General features: G+C 32.5%; 2 protein-coding genes across 2 annotated transcripts; one reads left to right on the top strand and one right to left on the bottom strand.

The window, feature by feature from the left end:
• Positions 1 to 7,989: 7,989 nt before the first annotated feature.
• LOC129293023 (glycerate dehydrogenase) lies at positions 7,990 to 11,584 on the bottom strand. Its single transcript, XM_054930820.1, has 13 exons — positions 11,237 to 11,584; positions 11,047 to 11,130; positions 10,790 to 10,930; positions 10,283 to 10,404; positions 10,058 to 10,139; positions 9,695 to 9,767; positions 9,530 to 9,621; positions 9,364 to 9,438; positions 9,177 to 9,284; positions 9,011 to 9,088; positions 8,848 to 8,892; positions 8,302 to 8,416; positions 7,990 to 8,205 (listed from the first exon to the last, which is right to left on the bottom strand). The coding sequence occupies exons 1-13, from the start codon at positions 11,357 to 11,359 to the stop codon at positions 8,183 to 8,185; spliced, it is 1,161 nt and encodes a 386-aa protein (XP_054786795.1). The 5' UTR covers positions 11,360 to 11,584; the 3' UTR covers positions 7,990 to 8,182.
• Positions 11,585 to 17,831: 6,247 nt separating this feature from the next.
• On the top strand, positions 17,832 to 20,375 carry LOC129292235 (chloroplast protein FOR GROWTH AND FERTILITY 2). Its single transcript, XM_054929800.1, has 2 exons — positions 17,832 to 18,297; positions 19,178 to 20,375. The coding sequence occupies exons 1-2, from the start codon at positions 17,968 to 17,970 to the stop codon at positions 20,015 to 20,017; spliced, it is 1,170 nt and encodes a 389-aa protein (XP_054785775.1). The 5' UTR covers positions 17,832 to 17,967; the 3' UTR covers positions 20,018 to 20,375.
• Positions 20,376 to 21,432: the final 1,057 nt, after the last annotated feature.

A 21,432-nucleotide genomic window follows, 5' to 3' on the forward strand; every position in this document is an offset into this window, starting at 1 on the left:
TAATGGGATTGGATTGAATCAAGTGTTCCAAATATTCAATCTTTTATTCAATTCAACTCAAAAAATAATTTAATCTTTTTAAATTTTTTAATTTTGAAAAACTAATGTTTATGAAAATTAAATAGGACTGGATCATCTTAAGATCAAGTGGATCGGATAGGACTGAGCGCAGTCCTAGAGCAACTTATCCACCTCAAAAAATGGTTTCCGTTGCGTGAAAGAAGGGCTCGCAGGGCGTAGGTGGACCCAACCCCGCCCTCCACTCCAAGAAAAAACAACATGCTATCTAAATGCAATTGAGAAATCCATTATGGAACTCACTTTTGTTAATTTTGAGAATTTTATATTTTCACAAGAATGACAAATTTATTTTTTTAAATGGAAAGGCGGGATAAGAATAAGAAAAAAAAGAACATGAAAGATGATGAGGCATGAAATGGCATTCCCATCCTGGCTTGAAAGAAGTTGCCAGCAACATCATTTATTTGGGTTACCCAAGATGTGGTCTTCTTTCTACTTCTAGTATCGTCTTTTACTCTGTCTTCTTGCCGTTTGCCTCGTCCTCATCCCCCAACGGCAATTCCCCCCGCCCCCCTTCTTTTTAAAGACATCACATGGATCGAATTGGTTTGTTTCTTTTTTCTTTTTAATATATGGCACATCAATTCATGAAAAGAAATTAAGATTTAGTCATATTTAAAGTTAAGGGACTTTTATAATCATACAAAAAAATATTATAGATCATAGTAATAAAATTATCGCAAGATATCCAATAGCCTAAGTGATTAATGCATTTATTTATTTCTTTATAAATATGATCAAAAGTAATTACCCAATCTCTCACAGTGAGATCATCTAAAGTAGTGGTGGCTAATGAGAGATAATGCTTCCATTGAGTATGAATGAACATTAACTTTGGATAATTTTTCATTCTAGCAAATGATAAGGTCTTTGTAGATTCTCATAAATCCAATTGCTGTGCTAAGTTAATAGACAATATGCTTGAAAAAACTTTTGATCCAATTTCTCTTATTGTCTCTAATGATGCCATGGCTCCACAAGCAACAGTGCCATTAATGTTAACTAGACCATCAGTGTTTAATCTAACCCATCCAATTTCAAGTGATTTTCAAGTAACATCAAACTAGTACTTCTTTTATTTAAATGATTGACTTAGGAAAGAAGTTTCATGTCATTGTTGATTTGTTGATAGTTGAAGAAGGCAATATCACTATCTAGATCTCATCTTCAAAGTAGAGTTTCTTGCATATAGTTTTCTAAATATTCCAGCAAGCTTGAGCAAAAAGATTCTACCAAGGTGTTCTTCTTGTGTTCAAGCTCCTTACTTCATTCTTTAAGTGATTTTGATCCTTATGAGTTTTCAAGGTTCTGCAGGCAGATTTAATGAAAAAGTTATCATCAAAAGAGAGCCTCCAAATAAGAACATCGTTTTCATTTTGGTGATTGGGAGGTCATACAATCGATATATATACTTGATCACATTAGAGTGAAGGTAATGTCTTAGGAGATCTATATTCCATCCTCTTGCATTATTGCATAGATCAGAGACTCTAGCATAAAGGATAGAGTTAGCATTGAGGAAAGCATATTTAACAAAAGGTTTTGGGGGCGAAGACCATTTATCGTACTAAAAAAATATTTGATTTCCTTTACCAACTTTCCAACCAACATGATACATAAATTTTTCCTAAATTTTGCATATACTACTCCAAGTATAAGAGCAAGAGTTTGGTTTGACAATCAATGAAATGTTGGGTTTATTACATTTGTATTTATCATAAAGAATACGCACTCAGAGACAATTAGGTTTGGTGATGAGGCCCCAACAAAACTTCATGATGAAGGCTATATTTTAATTTTTAAGTTTCTTAACGCCGAGGCCCCCCTCTTTTTTATCCTTAGTAATATAGTCCCAAGAAAGAAGATACCCTTTTTGATACCATTAGATGAACCCTAAAGAAAATTTTTAGAACTTTTTTCTAACTCAATTAGAACATTATCAGGAAGAAGTATAATTTGCATAATATAGTTAGGAAGAGTCGAAAGGACAAATTTGATGAGTATTGATTTTTCAACTATGTTCAAATAATGGTTTGTCCGGTTTGTCAACCGTAAATTCATTTTATCAAGAAGAGGGGGTAAAAGTAAGTTTGGAATTGTTTCTTTGCCTTTACTTTCCTCCTGTCCCTCCAATTGGTACTGCATATTAGTAATTTTGAAGATAGACTAGTCAACCGAGAGTTTCATTGAACTTGAGATGTTGATTCAAATTCATAAGTTTGTACATTGTTTAACTGAATACTACTAGTTGGTAGATGCTGTTTTGCTTGGTTAATCTGTTCCTCAAAGTACAAGTGACGAGTGATAGAATCAAAAGGTTTGCTAAATGATTATTATCTTTATTCTTTCTTGAGAGCAAAGCTACGTGGTCATAATGGGGAACTCTTTTTTATGACTTTAAGAGGAGTCTCTTTTTCTCCCAAATTTTATCAGACTTTTGGTGATTCCTAGCTTTAGATTAAGAGCAGGGCCTTTAATCAATCCAAGTCGTAGTAATAAAGTAGCATACAATACATTATCATGTATGCGGGGTGAAGTAGCTGTCCTGAATTTGGAAAAGAGATTAAAATGGGCAGAGAGGATGAAATTTTTTTACATGAAACTTGTTACATTCACATGTTGATATGCTTGAATAAAAAATAACGGGAAAAAAATTAACGGCGGATGAGAGAGAGAGAGAGAGAGAGAGATCTGTTGGAAGTTGGAATCAGTGGAAATGGTGAGATGGATTCAATATGCAATGGGCTGAACGCAGGGCATCTGAGAGAGAGTACAATTTTGGAGTTAGTGGGAAATGATTCGAATGAAAAGAGAGGCTTAAAGTTAGGACGGGGAATGAGGAATGACAAATTTGGGAAAGGAACGAACGCGGAAATAATGAATTGGGGGAGGGTGGGACCCACTCTCACCTGTCCCTCCGTCTCTTTCTTCAACCCCTCTCGAAACGTAATTAGGAGGATCGCGTGGGACTGTAATTACCGTTGCGAGTAGGGATTAGACATGAGTGAGAAGCCAGTGTCAAATGAATCCAGCCTGTAAATTAGGATATACTAGTTTTTGAAGTCGGTCGAACAGTTGATGTGGTGAGGCGGAAGAGAAATCAGAAAAGGCAAAGCGCTTGGTGGTCCCAGTTGGAATCCGACTTCTTTTGCTTTTTCAAAATTTTTGGTTATGATTCCTGCTTCCCCCACTCCTCTTCCCTCTCCTCCTCTCTTTCTTTATTGAAGGTAGGAACCGGACAGGTTTGGGGCCTGAGCTCGTGAGGTGCAGGTCTTTAAATTCGATTTTTCTAAAAATCATCTGATTTTTTAAGTTTGATTTTTATCTAAGGAGTTCAGAATCAAGCTCACAAAATCTTTATTATTATTTTTTTATTTTTAAAAATTTTAATCATAACATTTTATATGTTTTCAAAATACAAATTATAATATTAAAAGTTAAAAATAAATAATCAAAAATCTAATCTTAAAGTATAAACATTTATTTTAAAATTTAAATTTAATTTAAAAATAAAAATATTTTATTTTTTTAGAATTAAAATCAAAAGAGGTTTAAAAGGGTCACTCGAATTTAAACTCATTTTTTAAGACCTATCAATACTAAGTTCTAAAGCTTGATTTTTGAAAAAAAAATATTTTTTTAAATCAAACTCTTATTAAAAATGAGTTTAAATAGACAGCACTGCTCGATTCTTTTATGACTCCTTCCTCATTCTCCGCTTCCAAACAAAATATAATTATTGTCTATGACCTTGTAAGAACATATTGAGTAAATTAAACAAAGTAATAATACAACATCAACCCTGGTTGAATTGAGTGGAAACCGCGTAATTTCTCTTAAACAATATTAAATGTTCAAATCCTATATATGAAAACAACATGCATAAAGAGCTGCTCCTACGCAAGCCATGAGAACTATCTTCCATCATTCCAGGCATTGGCTCTTATATACGTACTTTTTCAGTCTTACACAACTATACTCAGACGTGGACTCACCTGCAAACCCCTCCATGAACGATGCTACTGCTCAGGTTCCAAATGCTAATAGCCTTTTCTTTTTGGATCCATGATTCCAACCGCTGATCACCTTTTGGTGCCTGACTCCGCCAAACTACTCCGGTAAAAATACAGTCCATGAACACATGCACACATGAATAATTAACTGTTTTTTTTTTTGGGTTTAGAGTTGCCAGCAAAAAAGGGCATTCTTGTTTGGTCCATAAAGCCATGATAACTCCCGAGTTTTAGACTTCCCTGCTGGTTGACTCTGTTCCATGCATTCGCACGCACGTACCAGATTAGACGGCACGGTACGACATCCAAGTTCATCACCTTCCTTGCTGTCCGCCGCTGAAGACGATCATGTTAAAAAGTTAAAAAAAAAAAAAAACTTGGTACATGGACCAAAATCTGATGAAGTTTAGCCTACATCGAGTTCATTCATCAGTGGCTGTTCGCTCCGCACAACAAGCTCGCCTGTGGCCGTACGCGTCCATGACCAATGACTTTATGATTCATCATCATCTCAATTCTCAAGCAAATGTATCTTCTTCTTTCTTCGAAATGCAGGTTCCATATCTTCATTCTTACTTTGGTTAAGAATCTACTTTATTTTTATAATTATTTCATGGCCATATAATACTTTTTATTTTTTTCACGTCAAAATGCAAGAATTATCAACATCAAAGACCTACATTAAGTAGTGTGAACAGCCCATTTTATCCAGGCTTTCACAAAAAATAATGAATAAATAAAAAAATGAAAAGCCTTTTTAATAAAGTAATAAAAAACTAAATTAATAAATAAAAATTAAATGAAAAGTTTCTTAAATTTGTGCCTTGATATGAGTCTTCAATTAGGGAGAGTCAAATGAAAATCTAATCCCTAAATTTATGCTTTGATTTGAAATGGTGAAAATTAAATAAAATTAATCATAAATTAAGATTTGATGGGATTCAACCATTAAAGATGAAATTCTTAATTTTCATTTATAAAAAGGAGAGGAAGGTGGTTGGATCAAGGGAGAAAAGGAGGAGGAAGAGGGGAAAAAAAGAGTTTGAGAAAAAAAGTGAAAAAAGGTGAGAGTTTATTTCAAAGATAAAGATTTTTTTCTATTTCCATCATCTCTTTTCATGACAACATATAAATATAAGAATAGGTAGGAGTAGAGCCGAGAAAATGGATTAAGCTCGCAAACTAACCCATTTAACCCGTCAAATTTAACTGATTGAGTTGAATAAATTAGCTTGTTTTTTAAAATGGGTCTAGCTAGCCCAACTCGCAAAATTAGCCAGCTAAAACGGGCTAACATATTTTTTAAAAAATAATTTTTTTATTTTTGAATCACATTAAATCTTTTTATAAATCTACAATAATGATAATATTTCTCAAATATATAATTTATGACTCTCAAATATGTTATTTATATTTGAAAGATAATGTAAATCTTTCTTACAATTTGCAAATAAAATTTTTGTTATAGTTTATAAATCGATGATTTATTAGCTTTTATAAAAATATTTTAAATATATATTATTTGTTAAATCTCATAAGATCTATTGATTGAAATCATAAATATGAATTCATTGAGAAAAATAATATGAATTTATATTTAAATTTTTTTTCTTAATAAAAAATATAACACACCTAGACAAGAACATGATTAATAGTAAAAATCTAGCAAAATGAATTTGCTTAATTAAATTTTATATTTATTTTATTTATTTACAAGTTCTTTAATTACTAATTTACCTTAAAATATGAAATAAATATATATTATATAAATTCTAAATGGTTTAAAAAAACTCTAGTAAATTTTTGCAGGTTAATCAACCAACCAAAAAATGAGTTAGGTTAGATTTTTTAACTCATTTTATCTAACAAGTTGGCTTAATTTAACTCGCAAAAATAGACCGATTGCCCAGTGCTAAGCAGGAGTGCCTCGAAAAACGTGAATTTGAGTACTCTATTGTCTTTATCTTGCTTCTCTTTTAAAACCCAATCATGATTATTCCAAAATGCCCTAATGAAAGCCTATATATTCATCTATGTGAATCTCAATATTGATAGGTAAAGCGTAGGACTCAAATGAATGAGATTTATTTAGTTTAGTCCGTTTGAATTTTAATTAAATATAATTAATTATATTATAATATAATTTGTTTGGATATTGAAATTAATTTTAACTATACAAATTACCATAAAAAACATTGCTTTTTAAAATTAAATTATTATAAAGTTATATTTAATATTATTAAATTTGTTAAACTTTATTTAAGAAGTAAAATATATTATTTAATAATAAAATTAAATCTACAAGCAATCTCCAATAGCTTATTTTAAAACATAATTCTGATTCAATAATCAATTATCAACTTTTTTAGATGTTTGGGTAATTTTTCTAAATATAGATTATTTGGGTCCCAAAATTGATTATAATATCAATCCAAATAGGCTGTTTATCCAACTAATTATATATGTCATTTGATTTCACCTTGTTTGATTTGCCTTGTCTCTCATATACCATTATTCAATAAGTTTCACATTTGCTCACTTGGTTTGATCTTCTCCATTTTCTTTCCCAAATAGCATCATCATTAACTATTGACATAGTTATTCCCTGTTGCGGCAATGCTTCCTATTGTTGGCATTTAAACATCTCCCCATATTAAAAAACGCATGAGAAAAGATAGAGGTGGAGCCATTCCAATGCAAGATTGCTATTCGAATTTGTTAGATGCTATCTCTTCAGGTATGTTGGTTTTCTTGTGAACTAGGATGAACTCATTTTTTCTAAAAATAGAAACGTTTTATTTTATAAAAATAAAAATGTTTTTATGCCGTGTGAGGTTTTTAAAATCTCTACAAACAAAATTAAAAAAATCTAATTAATAGATCATGTGAGATTTTTAAAGTCTCTGCAGGAATATTAATTGAATTTGTTTTTCAAAATGAAAATGTTTTTATGCTGTGTGAGGTCTTTAGAATCTAGGTAGGCAAAAATGTGATTAATAGACCATATGAGATTTTGAGTTTCCGTATAAATACTAATTGAATTTGTTTTTCAAGAATAAAAAAAATTCCTTTTTAAAAAAATAGAAAAATACCTACTCGACATGAAAATATTTTTTTTGAATAAAGTAAAAATATCTTTCTTTTAAAAGTCACCAACAAAATGATATACATTTTTACTCTCGAATTACATGAGTTTTGATCCTTTTAAAGGGTATGTAAACCCTAAGGTTTTGTCCTGAAATTATATGTTTGAAGGAAAGAATAACTTTGTTTTCTTTCTTATGTTTTTTTTGTTTTTACTATATTCCTCAAGTCAATGACGGACCCGAAAAAAATTAATCAATGAAGGCATAATTTATATTTAAACCAAATATTAATATTTTTATAAAATAAAGAATTTTAAATATCTTTTAAATTTTATTAATGGTATAAGTTAATAAAATTAAGTATTAAAAAATGCATAAAACATAACATTATAATAACATAAAATATTCTCTTTATATAAATATTTTTTTATATATATTAGAATCATGTTTTTAATTTTCATTAAATAAAACTGATATACTTCTTTTCTATGGTAGAGTTTTTTTTTTAAGCTTTTCATAAGCAATTTTTTTTAAAATTTTTGCTTTTCCATTTTAAAACTATTTCTGTTTAAGTTTATAAAATACACATATATATAATTTTAGATAATGGGATAAGTAAACTTTTATAAGGGGATAAGTGAAATTTTTTAAAGTGAGGGGGGCAATTGAAATTTTTTGAGGGGGCAACTAAAATTATTTAGGGTTATTTTAAGTAATTTCTTCCTGGATTAGTGGGGGCAATTGTCCCCTCTATTATAAACGTAGGTGCATCCCTGCCTCAACTCATAACTTCATTCACGCTTAATCTCTGAAAGTAATATAACAAGCATATGAAGCCAATATTATATGACAGAAGTTATACATACACTGTCATCAGTCATACATAAAGTAGAGACACATGCCAGAGCTCTCCTAAAGTAACCCGAGCCCAACTCAACATCCAAAAATATTGTTCACTCATTGCTCTTGAAGGCCCTCGCAAGATCAAAGGCATGCAAGCGTCTACAGCCTTGAAACTGGCAAACCTGCATTGAGAAAAGAAACCATCACGTCTGTCTAGAACAAGTTATTCAAAAATATTTAGTTCAAGTGTCATATGAAACTATTTTATGATGTCATACCCAGGGCTTTAGCATTAACAATGCTAGGACATGCAGCTGGAGGAGGAGCATTCTCATTGAGGAAAGGTTCCACCTTGTTTGAATCAGACCAGATTGGATAGCCTTTAATTTTCCCCTAAATTTTTAACAAGTATCAGCTCCTTTCCTCCTATGTAAATCACAGACAAAATATATTTGACCAACTTCAACTTTAGAAGATTTGTTCTCTTCTCTACTTTTTCTAAGGGTGTATCACCTCATGCAGAGGGGAATGGATCATTTGCGAATATGTTTAAATTTTCGTACAGCCATTTGTACCGAAAAGATAAACAAATCCTATATGACGAGAAGAGGATCCACGGCTGTTAGATGTCAACAATAGCAGCACAGTGATGGTGTCGTTTTCTTCTCAAACTTCAGTTTTTTTATATTTAAAATCATCATTTTTTTCCCAATAGTTGAAAAAGTGTTGACATTTCATTAAAAAAAAACTACTTAAAAAACAAATCTTGACTGTCCTATTATTTTCCTACAGCCAGAGATCCATCCTCAGATGACAAGACATACCAGAACATTCAGAGCAGACAGTGTTGCCATTCCCTCTCGGGTCCACTGCAAACAAAGATAAAGTAATTTGATAACTCTAAAGTTTCTAACAACTTTGTCACCCTTGAAAGAGTAGATATAACATATGGTAAGTCTTTGGCACAATATAAGGGAAATGAATTACCTTGGAAGCAGATGCGATATGAGGTACCACAATGGCATTCTTCATTTCTGAAAGCCCAGGCTTCATGTAGGGCTCATCCTGTTAAATTTATTCTTATATATTGTCAAGAGATGGATTAGAAATTATGCTTATTGTAAGACACGCAAAAGTTAACATTACCATTTACCTCAAATACATCAAGGCCTACTCGAAACATTGGATTCTCTCTCAAGTGCTCCACAAGAGCAACTTCATCGATAACTGGCCCTCTGCTGCAGTTGATTAGAATTGCTTCCTGTGATTGGAATGGCATCATTGCCACATTTATATCTCTTTAGGCTATAATTAATAACGAAGCACCCTTCAAATTTTACCTTCTTCATCTTTGCAAGTCTTTCCTTGTTGACCAAATGATAGGTGGTTTTATCCAAGATAGGATGGAGACTGATCTGCAAAATGAACCCATAAAAGCCCGTTTTATTTGAAACAATCAGAAAAGGCATGTAAGTTCCGCTATAATTCCTGGAACGGATTTCTTACAACGTCTGCCTCCACAAGCACCTCCTCCATGGTTGCCGCCCTTTTCCAAGTTACTGGTTTTTCGCCACTTGCTTTCAGGAATTCACCATAAGCTGCAACGGCGAAAATGTAAGCCAATAACTTATAGAGTTCTGTGATTATTAACAAGTCAAGTCAAGTACATGCCTGTGACAAATTTCTCTAGGCGTGCGGCTTGGTATAGATCATAGTAAATCAGGTTCATCTTAAACCCTTCAACCTAAAACAGTAGAACAAAAGCTTTTTCTGTCATCAACAAAGCGAAATGTTTTCCGAATTAGATTAATAGAGAATCAGAGTCAAATTGAAATCACATCTGTAACCGGTACAATGAACTTTAGAGCTCGACATTGTCCTTGTGGCTAGTCATTTCTCAGTGAGCTAGCAGTTTGACAAATATAGCATTCGAACATTGACCGAAAAATAAATATAGCATTCAACACTTGCAACTTAATCAAATAAGCCCAGAGGCACGTAAAGACTTCAATATTTGATCTTATTAAGCATTACCATCATTCTTGCATAAGCCGATCCGATACGACCAGCTCCAATAACACCAACAGTCTGTCCTTTGAGCAAGTTTCCAACGAATCTATGGGAGAAGTAAAGAACTTATTCCAGCCATTACCAGAGTATGTTACTTACAGCGTATAAAAGATGAGCAAAGAAATAAACTACATATTATATATATACATACATATATATATATATATATTTTTTTTTTTTTCCCCTTACAGATGAGGAAGCCATCCATCGTATAATCCTGCCCTCATGAACTCATCTGCCTCGACGATCCTTCTAGCAGCTGCTAAAGAAAGTGAAGCTGCCAACTCTGCTGTTGTCTCTGTCAGCACTCCCTATGTATGAAATGAGCAACAAAATGAATGTTAGTACTTCCAATCAATAGTGCCTCTATCGATATTTTGCTGGAATCACGTTAGAGAACATAATAAAAACTATTTATGCCTTTACGGACTCTTAACTAAGTTTTTCACGTTGACTTTTTTTTTTTTTTGGGGGGGGGGTCTTGGCCATTGGCTTAAGAGGTGAATGATTACCGCCCGATTAATATACATATCTATATATATATTATCAGTAATCACGCAATAACTTACTTACTGGTTTACATGGAGAAGAATTACCTCGTATCTGCAATTTAACAAACTTACACTTTGCAACAAGACAACCTGCGCGCATTTATTAAGGTTTGATGTAAAACAGCGAGGAAAAGAGATGACTTACAGGAGTATTTCCAACAGCAACGCCGTACTTGTTTGCAGCATTGACATCCACATTGTTATAACCAACTGCCATGTTACTGAAAGCTTTGCCTCCCGCTCGGCTCAACGCCGAAAACAACACTTCTCCCCAGTCTTCTGTCAGCTATAACACGAACTCAATTTCAAATCAAAGGGAACAACGAAACAAAATGAAAGAACCCAGAAAAGCATAAAGATTAAAATATTCATTTCTGACATGACCCATCGTATTGTTGTTACCTGGCCTATAACTCCATCACACTTATCGCCGATTAAGGCAATGATGTCTTCAACTGACAGAATAGTTTTCTTCTGGGTACATATCTGAGTATGAACAGAGAAACTTGTAGTCATTTGCACAAAAGAAAAACACTAATAGCATGTCAAGAAGGAGAAGCAAAGTAACAAAAGATCAGGGAAAGCCGATTACTTCAACTCGGCAATCTTGCTGGATTAGGAGGTTGATCCAACGAGTTCCGGGCATGGGTTTGGTGCTAACGACTCTGTATTTGCCATTTGGGTTCCAAACTTCGATGGACACCGGCCTGGCCATGAAGAGAAGCAGCAAAAGAGTTCAGAAGTGGAGAAAGCGTGGGAGAGAAGACGGAAATGAAATTTCAGTTAATAAGCTTGGTGATCTGGTGCGAAGCGCAGGAACAAAACTTTTATCCTAAATCAATATGATGGGTCCACGTGGAGGATCGATAAATAGTCGAGCAGTGGAGGCGCGACAGTGCTGGGGAGGATAGCCCGGTGTAGTAGCATATGGTTGCGTGCGCCCTATGGGATTGGAACCTTACAGATAATGGGAGTTGACGAGAGGCAGATATGGAACGACGCAAGGCACGAAGTGTTTCGGCCTCTCGTTCGATACAAACAATGGGAGTGGATAACGTAATTGGGTGTTCGCGATAAAGGATCATCCGCTGTTGTTTCATGTATTTAAGTTGGGCTGGGTTCTGTGGTTGGGCTGCCCAAATTAGCCCAACTCATCTGTCGATAAGCCTATATATATATATGGACTGGTTCAAATGTTCAGGAGCATGACGCTCATTACTTACAGTATCACTCATTACCATGATCAGATTGCATGAGGTCTCTCTCTACACTAGAGTTTTTTTGAGGGCGATAAAATCAGTGTTAATTCACATTACCTAATTTCCATATTTATTTCCTTTTTTAAAAGTAACGCCAATCTTGCATGAGTAATTTCCTAGTCTCCTCAGTATTGTCAATCAAGGGGTAAGGCTTGTGGTTTGTTTAGATTGTGAGGAAAAACAAGCGACAAGAAAATTGAGAAAAAATATTTTCTTTCCTCATATTTGAATGAACAAAACAAAACATGTAAAAAAAATAAAGTGACTAATTTAACAATGGCAATAATATCTCCCATAGCCTCTTTTTCTGTCATTCAAGACAAATTTAAATAATACATTTTATCCTCAAAATCTCTATTTTTAAAAGAGAAAAACATGTGATTCTACGCTTCTTTTACACCCTGTTTTCTTATGCTATCCAAACATAGCAAAGGACTTTTCTTAGATTTATCTAAGTATTCTTGTTACTATCTGTTTGGGCTAAAATATGAAACGTTGCTTGCTAAAGTATTAGGTAAGTCATAAAGCTATTTGGGCTAAGTAATTAAAAAGTCAGGTCCAATCAACCATTTGAACAGAAAGGCCAGCCCCAAACTCAATGAAAAGCCACAACAGGATAAGCATGCTAAAATCTCGTTAGTTGTAAACCTTAGAGCGTTGGCACGTAAAGACATGATCTCAAATGATCCCAAAATCCGTGGGAGCAACATCATCATGCCTAAGTATCTTGGTGAGACGGGATGGTTGCAAAAAATGGAAGACATTGAGTAAAGACTGTGCTATAAATTTTGCGGGATCCCTAATTCTTTGACAGAACATTCTAGGTCTTAAAGAAGAAATTACCATCAATCTGATATTATAAATAGGATACCAAAGCATAAAAGAAAGACAACCAATACTAATAAAAGACTCACATTCTACACCCATAACTTTTAGGTTTATCAATTAGTTTTATTTTCAATTTAGACTTATAATCTTTTCACATTTCAGTAATAATTAAAAACATTTGTTCTATCAAGTTTTGCATATCATTTACATCTGAGTAAATTGTGGTAAGGGAGCTCAAAATTCTTTTGTTATCAATTAAGATTTATCATTTTTGATATGCTTAGTAATTTGTTATTCAAAGATGAACACTATCAACCAACGTGAAAGAAAATCACAATTAAAATACTAAACATGTTTTTTAAAGAAAGATATGTGAATTAAATTTATTTTGAAAAATCGTCTAAGTTATCTCATTGTAAAATTTTGATCTGCGTGGTTGTGTTTTCTTCTCATCTTTAAGGCTGTAATTGTTGAGATTCTAGATTTGGAGTGTTGAGGGCAAAAAATAAGAGAATAAGAAGGAAGTGGTTAAATGAAATGTGATGGTGACTGGGGAAAATATCAGAACTGGGCAGAAAGCGTGTGGCAGACGCACGAAAGTGCAAGCCTTCTGCATGTGGGGTGGTGGGGTGGGTGCGTCCTCTCTATCTCCACTCATGCCTTCGTCCAAAACCAAAGGCCCCACAAAATTACACGTGGCCCTGTAACCACACAACACCTCCCCCAATCATCATATCTTCGTAAACCCCATTCTTTCTTCTTTTTTAATTTTTCACTTTCCTATATAAAAAACACATTATCCATACATAGATTAGCGCTCTTTTTTTGTCACGGGGTCCTACAAGTGTTCAGTCCGAATCAGTTTACGTTCATTAAATCCCTCCAGCTCCACGCAATCAAGCACATTATACAAGTGTAACCTCTAAAAAAGAGGGACATGATAATAAAATCTCAAAAAAATTAATTAATTTAAATTAAATTACTGTTGATTTTAAAAATGTCTACAAAGTTTTTTAATTTTTTAATGATAATAAGTTTAATAACTTTGACTTTTGTTTCTATAACTTTATTATAATATATTTACAATTTATTTTTTTAAATTTTAATAAAAAAATATAAATATTTATCCTTAATATTGAAAAGTATTAAGTTTAATAGTTTTAAAAATTTGTAAGTCTGAATCTTAATTTCACAATTTTTTTTTAATACATTTGCAACTTATTTTTTTAATTTTAACAAAAAATATAATGTTGATTTTTAATGTTAAAAAGTATTGAGTCCAAAAGATTAAGGGATTTACAAGTTTGATTTTTAATTTTGTGACTTTATTATGATTCATTTGTAACTTATTTTTTAAATTTTAACAAGAAATACAAATGTTCATTTTTAATTATGAAAAATATTGAGTGTGTTACCTATTGTTTATTCTTCAATCTTATTAAAATTTAAAAAATAAGTTGCAAATAGATCACAATGAAATTACAAAATTGAAAATTGAACTTGTAAATCTTTGATGTTATTAGACATATTAGTTACATTGAAGAATCAAGAGACTTTGTTGGCATTTGAAATTAATTGGGACTTAAATTAATTTATCTCCTTGAGACTTAACTATCATTCTCCTATGTGCTATCTTTATATAAATGATTAATAGAGATTTTTTAAAATTCTAAGTTATAACATAAATATATACTCCCTCTATTCAAAAATATAAAGTATTTTTTGAGGAGTTGAATGTTAAAAAAGTAAGGCATTTTTAATTTTTTGAGGTGTAATTATTGCTTTTTTTTTTAAAATTCTCCTGTTAATCAATGCCTTTATATTTATTGTAGGATGTTTAATAGAGATAAATTTAAAAAGATTAGGTTAGTTTGAAAGTAGGTAATTACTTTATTGGGATAAAATTCTATTAAAAATGTCTTATATTTTTTAATAGAGGGAGTAACTTTTTAACTGTGATGGATGTAAATTATCATGGGGGCTAAACCAGAGCTTGAAAAGGGGTGGGGGGCAAAATTAAGAAAGAAATAATACACTTTCAGTCAAAAATATAACACATTTTTTTGAAGCATTAGATGTTAAAAAATATAAAATATTTTTAATATTTTAAAATGTAGTTAATGTATTTTTTTATAAAAAATACTCTTAATAAATAAATTATTTTATATTTACTTTTAAGTGAACTATCCTATTAAATAAGAATAAATATAAAAAGATAGTAATAATTTGAAAATAGATAACTAATTTATTGGGTGCTGAAAATTTTTGTTTAAGATGTCTTACATTTAAAAACAAAAGGTACAACTTTTTCATGAACTAACAATATCTATTATTTTATTAAGTATGTTAATAGTGAATAAATAAAATATCAAGTAATATGCTACTTGCCTAATATTAAATTATATGTGAAATATGTAAAAGGAGCTGCTGGGGGGGAAAATAGCATGGTGGCATAGGTGATTAAAACTTCTCATATTTGCTTCCCAGAAAACACATTCTCATATATGGAGTACATATTAAAAGGATTCAAGGCACCATACACTTGAATCCGCCTCTATAAATAGAGTTGAGAATGGGCAAATACTCCTACTTTTATAAATATGCATTCAACTTTTAAAAATTTGATAAATTTTAAGTTTTTAACCTATTAAATTTTAATTTATATTATTATTTTTTGATGATATAATTGTATATTATTTTTATAGTATTTTAATTTTAATTTTAGTTATTTTATATTTTATGTTCCCATGGACCCAGGATCCACCGTTTACCAATCGCTTTTATTTTGACTCCTAAATGATTTATACAAGGTGATGCTGATGCTAAGAAAGTCACGCTGTCCCAATCTTTCAAAATTACAATGAATCACCCAGATCTAGTACATAAAATTGCTACCCTGCTATGAGATTATTATCAACATGTTTAAAATGCCTTGTTTGTTTGTTTTTTTTTTTTCAAAAAGTGCAGCAACAACAACAACAACAAAAAGGAAAAGAAAAACAAGAAGAACGAGGAAGTAAAAAAGAAAAGGAATATAATTAAATTCTAATACTATGTCATATTTGCTATGAGGGAGTTAGAGGCAGTAATTTGAATTAAATCTGACAAACTAGTATGAATAGTTCTAAAAAATTTTAGGGTCAAGCTTAAAAGTTTAAAAGATTTTTTTATTTCAAGCTTATTTGGCCACTCGAAGAAATCCGTGCCAAGCCCTGAATCCGGATGGGCTTGCTTGATTTGAATACCTAAATTTTTTTATTAATAAAATAATATACAAATTGAAAATATTAATTTTTAAAATTAAAATTAAAATTAGATAAAAAAATAAAATAATATAATATTTAACAATTTAAATATTTGGGCATGGTTGGGCTTAGCTATATAAGCTTTTTTATATGGTATGATATTTTAAGCCCGATCTATCCGAATTATTGGCTTTAGAGACAGCCTCACTCACAATAATTTCAAAACTGAACCAAATCGAACAATATGACCGATTAGATTGCCAACCAGTTTTTGTTTTGGCCCAATTTAAATCGCAAAACTATTTTAGCTTTTGAACTAGATTTGGCTACTTTAAATCAGTCATTAAATATGAATCATTAAAGACCCACAAATTGGAGCGATTTTGTGAAAACCGGACATCTCAATTTTGTTTTACCTTTGTTCCAATTTTAATATTAAAAAAACCTTTCTCACTTTTCAAACACTTTGAAAAGGGAAAAACGAATTTGGTTTATGCATTTTGTTTCAATTTTAACCCTATATCAAAATAATGCATTTGTTTTCATTTTTTTGGGACACTTCTTTTTATAAATCATTATTATTTTTTTACATGTCTTAATTTGAACAAATATTCAAGTCAGAAAAATCCAAATTAGTATAGAAATATTTCTTGTGAGTGTCAGTACTGAATCATTTTGATGTTATGTTATATCATAAAATTTATTAATTGATAATTAACTTGAAATATTTAACTTTATTTTCAAGTTATATAACAATTTTATTTTTATTTCTTACATTCATATTATTATATAAAATTTTTTAATTTAATTATTATATTATCAATTTGACAATCAGTTTCATATGAATCATGAATTGCTAGTATTTTCAATTTAATGTCCGATTTAATTCTAAAAACATTACTTATCCATATTTAGAACATGCAGTTACTTGGTTTATTTGGTTTTTAAGCTTTTTTTTTTTAAAAAATCACATATTCATATCTTACAAACCAAACATATCTTATTTGTCATTATTCTGAGTTCAAAAAGAAAAAGAAAAAAAATTCTTAGGCAGTGAATCATACACATGGCCTGCCATCCCAACCAGTCATATCTGGATGAAAATGCGTTACTATTGTTTGAAAAAGAGGTTGCGCCTGGATGACCTTTCACCCCATTATTGCAAATTGCACGTCTCTTTAAACCCATAAGGATCTTTACTCCCAACTGAAAACTAAAGCCTCCAAAATTTGAATAGGTCTTAGTGTCATTAAATTAACAAGCAACTTGTGTTCACTCCTCTGTCAACAACAAAACAAAACAAAACAAAAATCATAAACCCTCTTCACTCCTATTTTGGACATGGTAATACCGTTGATCGTAATTACGCTTTGGTTGGTGGACTCTGAGCTCTTATCAAAAGCCGGAAATTTATTATTATTAGGCCAGTCAAATCACTCCAGCCCACACCACTCATGGCCGTGGTCGGCATCAAATCTCACATACTTTTTTCTGGCATTCATTCAATTTTGTGAATATTGTCGAATTGTTTACCACGAAAAAACTTTGCTTCCTCGAAAATTATGTATATATAACACAATCACAGAACAAAACAGGAGCTGTTTTACTGTGACCTTAAAAGAAGAAGAAGAAGAGTTAGAAAAAGAAATCTCTTTTCACAATAGACTTGATTCTGAAACGCGTTTTCATGAATTCGAAGTTAATTAAGAAATTTTCTCTCTCTCTCTCTCTATATATATATATATTTACACTGGTAGCGTTCGCTGTATATTTTTACAGCGTGTTTTTCGGCTAAGGGGGTTTTTCTGTTGGGATTTGTAGTTTTAAATAAGCAAAACCTTGGAATTTTTTATTCGGTGTTTGGCCAAGAAATAATTTAAAGACTTAACTTTTGATGACTTTCCGGACTGGAGCTTTATCCAAGAGGTCCTCTTCCTCCTCTCCTCCCTATTTCAATCTTCACCTCTTTCCAACTTTTGCCTGGAGACGCCATGGAGAGGCTTCTATCCTCGTCTTCTTCCACTTCTCCCAAAATTAATCTCAGCCCTTCAACTTCTTTTCTCAATCGGAAGATTCGATTCGATTCTGCTAGATTCATTTTCCCCACATCAGCGCCTTCCATTGTTAGGCGGGCCACCTCAATTTCTTTAAAACATGAAAATCCATCTTCATTTTCGTCCACTGCTCCTTCCTTTACTTCTTCACCACCGCGGATTAAGTTGCAATCCCCTTCTCCTTGTGGAGGAGGCTCTTCAGAAAGGTCGGCACCCGAATTCAGCTTTATGAATCAGATCACAGATAAGGCTTTAGGACGACGGAAGGTTTGTAATTCGTGTTATCGTCATTTTAAAAGACTGAATTTTTGTTGTGTGTCTAAAATGTTCTGAGATCTTGCTTGCATTTGCCTTTAGTCCCTTTCTTCAGATGTTCTTGTGTTTTGGCGTCATACTCTTGCCAAGCCGATTGTTTTGTCATAGAAAGGATTACTTTTTTTTCTGTTTTCTGGTTGCTTTTTCCTTGTGAGATGATGTTTAATGTTAGAAACAATCAGAAGGAAACTTTACTTGGTACGTTCAATTAATTTTTGCATTGTAACACTTTTTTTCTGAATTTAGTACTTCACCTCCACTCGGCGCTTTGCAGCATTCAGCTTCGTTGTTTTTCTTGTTGGAAGGCGCATAATATCTTGTTGTCGTTGATCTATGCAGAATCCGTTTAATTAATTTACTTTGAAGGCTAGGATATTATAGCAACTAGTCAAGTGTTTTTTATGATGTATTGCGTACTGGAAATAGGCTTTGATGGACTGGCATAAAATAAAATCTATTATAACCTGACTAATATCTTATTTACGACCCTAATTTAGGACAAGGTTATGTGATTGGCAAAGTTATACATGAAAAAAAAGCTTCTAAACTTAATTTCCTTCTCCCCTGATTTGTATGTTGATGTTAATAAATCAGGGTTTATTATTGAAATGCACATTGAATTATGGATGACTGGAGTAGACTAGGGTATATATGAAACTTTCTCTGAAAGGCTACTGTGTTGATATCTTGTTTTGACACTGCTGTACCCCTTTTGTTGATATTATTGAACCATCGTAACCTTTGGGCCACGGGGTATTATATATCTTAGGGTTAATGTACAGATAAGTGCGTTTTCTCAGACATTTAAAAGTCCTTTGATATTTTTTCTCAGGTGATAACAGCTCGAACTTTTGCAATACTGGCTGCTCTTGCCATGATCTTAATCCAATCAGCTGTTGCACCAGCAGCTTATGCAACCTTTCAAACTGCCACCAAGGCACGTGGACCTGCTGCAGCTGCAGTTGGTGGAAAACTAATCCGCACTGAGCTACTGAGTAGCGCTTGGACTGGTTTCTTTGCCGGTTGCTTGCACACACTATCAGGGCCTGACCACCTTGCAGCTTTGGCTCCTTTGTCGATTGGCCGTACCCGAATGGAGAGTGCTGCTGTTGGAGCCCTTTGGGGTTGTGGCCATGATGCTGGTCAGGTTATATTTGGCTTAATCTTTCTTCTCCTGAAGGATCAGCTTCACATTGAGGTTCTTCGAACTTGGGGCACTCGAGTGGTTGGACTTACTCTGCTTGTAATTGGTGCTATGGGAATTAGGGAAGCTTCAGAAGTTCCTACACCTTGTGTTGCCTTAGAAAATGGCGAATGTGATGTCAATGTCTACGAATCGCTTGATAATCCAACTGTAGGAAAGAAGAAGGTTGGCTTTGCTACTTTTGCCACGGGAATAGTTCATGGCCTGCAACCAGATGCATTGATGATGGTGTTGCCTGCCCTAGCTTTGCCTTCTCGCTTGGCTGGTGCTGCATTTCTTATCATGTTCTTGCTTGGGACAGTCGTTGCAATGGGAAGCTATACTGTATTTATAGGTTCATGTAGCCAGGCATTGAAGGATAGAGTGCCTAGAATAACTGAGAAACTCACTTGGGCTTCTTCCCTTGTTGCAATAGGCCTTGGATTGGCCATCATTATAAGCCAGTTTTTTGGGTTTAGCCTATATTAGTTCATTTTCAACTGCCAAGGAACTTCGTTTTCAGAATCATCATTTTGGTGACAAACTAGAGACACGGGCCTCAGAACTCAGAAGAGCTACTTGATTGTCTTTTATTGCCTTTGAATGTGTATAATGATTTAGGTTTATAGTGATTCTGCAGCTCGGAATTCCTTTTTCTCTCCTTCTTTCGGTAGATTTCAAATCGGTCTATCATGCCATGGAATTCGCTTATGATAGTATGTACCTCTATTTCAATCATACAGTATTTGGGTTATGTTTTATTCTTATTTGGGTATTATGTAGATGAGTCAGTTGAACCTTGTAGAAGTTGTAGTAATGACAGGATCTAAAATGGTCTGGAGGTTTACTTGCGACTAGAGGCGTCCTATAAGTGGGGCTGATGCAGCCGAGACTCTGCATGAAGGCCATACAACCAGTAGTTTTCGGAGACTGGCCCCAAAATTTGTGATTTAAAACACGGGAAGCGCTGCTTTATGCTTCCTGGTGCTGGTGGGTATTGATTCTCTTCATTGACATGGTACCTCTTGATTCCGACAAAGGTATTCGGATTTTACGCTTTTTCATTCTTATATTCCCGGCAACATCTCACTAGTACATAATTATTTTTTTCGTCAAGAATATTACATAATTATTTATACAAACAGGCAGACACAGTACCAGATTGTGTGGGTTTTGTACTATGCTTTTGAGTCGCATTGTTCATGATTTGTGAATTGTGTTCTTATAAATTTTATACTCTATTATATTTTGATGTTGATAATATTATATTTTGATTATAATGAATATTGATGATAATACTCTATCTGTTCCTACTTACAATTTACATTTAACTAATTTATAAATATTGATAAAGTTGTTAACATTAATTAATGTTTTTGGAATTAACATGTTAAAAATAAAAATACCTTATATTCACTGCAATAAATTATGCCCAATTTTAATCATCTCTCAGTTCCTTTTTCATATTTTAATTTATTCAACACTACCCGTATTAAGGATACTCGCAAAAAATAGAAAATATTTTATAACTATTGCAAAATAAGTTATAAGTAGAAACATAAAAAACTTCTAAAATACAACTTTCAAATATGAAGGAGAGAGAACTATTTACTAAATTGTAAGATCGTATTTTGCGGAATTTAAAGTAAGTCATGCGTTATATATAATAACTTATAAATAGTATGACTTTCTATTTATATTATGCAGATACATATTTTAAGTTTTTGTACCATTAACAATTAACTAGGTAAATGAAATGGAATGTTGCTTTAGATGTAATTTAAAATAACTTCTCACTAGCCAAAAAAAAAAAATTCTCAAACTACATTGGCTGGAAGAATTTGAAAGCGGGAAAAAATTTTACCCCCCCCCCTCATTTTGATAGACAAAATGAAAGGGAAATA

Source organism: Prosopis cineraria, unplaced genomic scaffold (assembly GCF_029017545.1).
Source record: "Prosopis cineraria cultivar Desert tree isolate PC_DT_omini unplaced genomic scaffold, ASM2901754v1 PC14, whole genome shotgun sequence".
Taxonomy (NCBI): Eukaryota; Viridiplantae; Streptophyta; class Magnoliopsida; order Fabales; family Fabaceae; genus Prosopis; species Prosopis cineraria.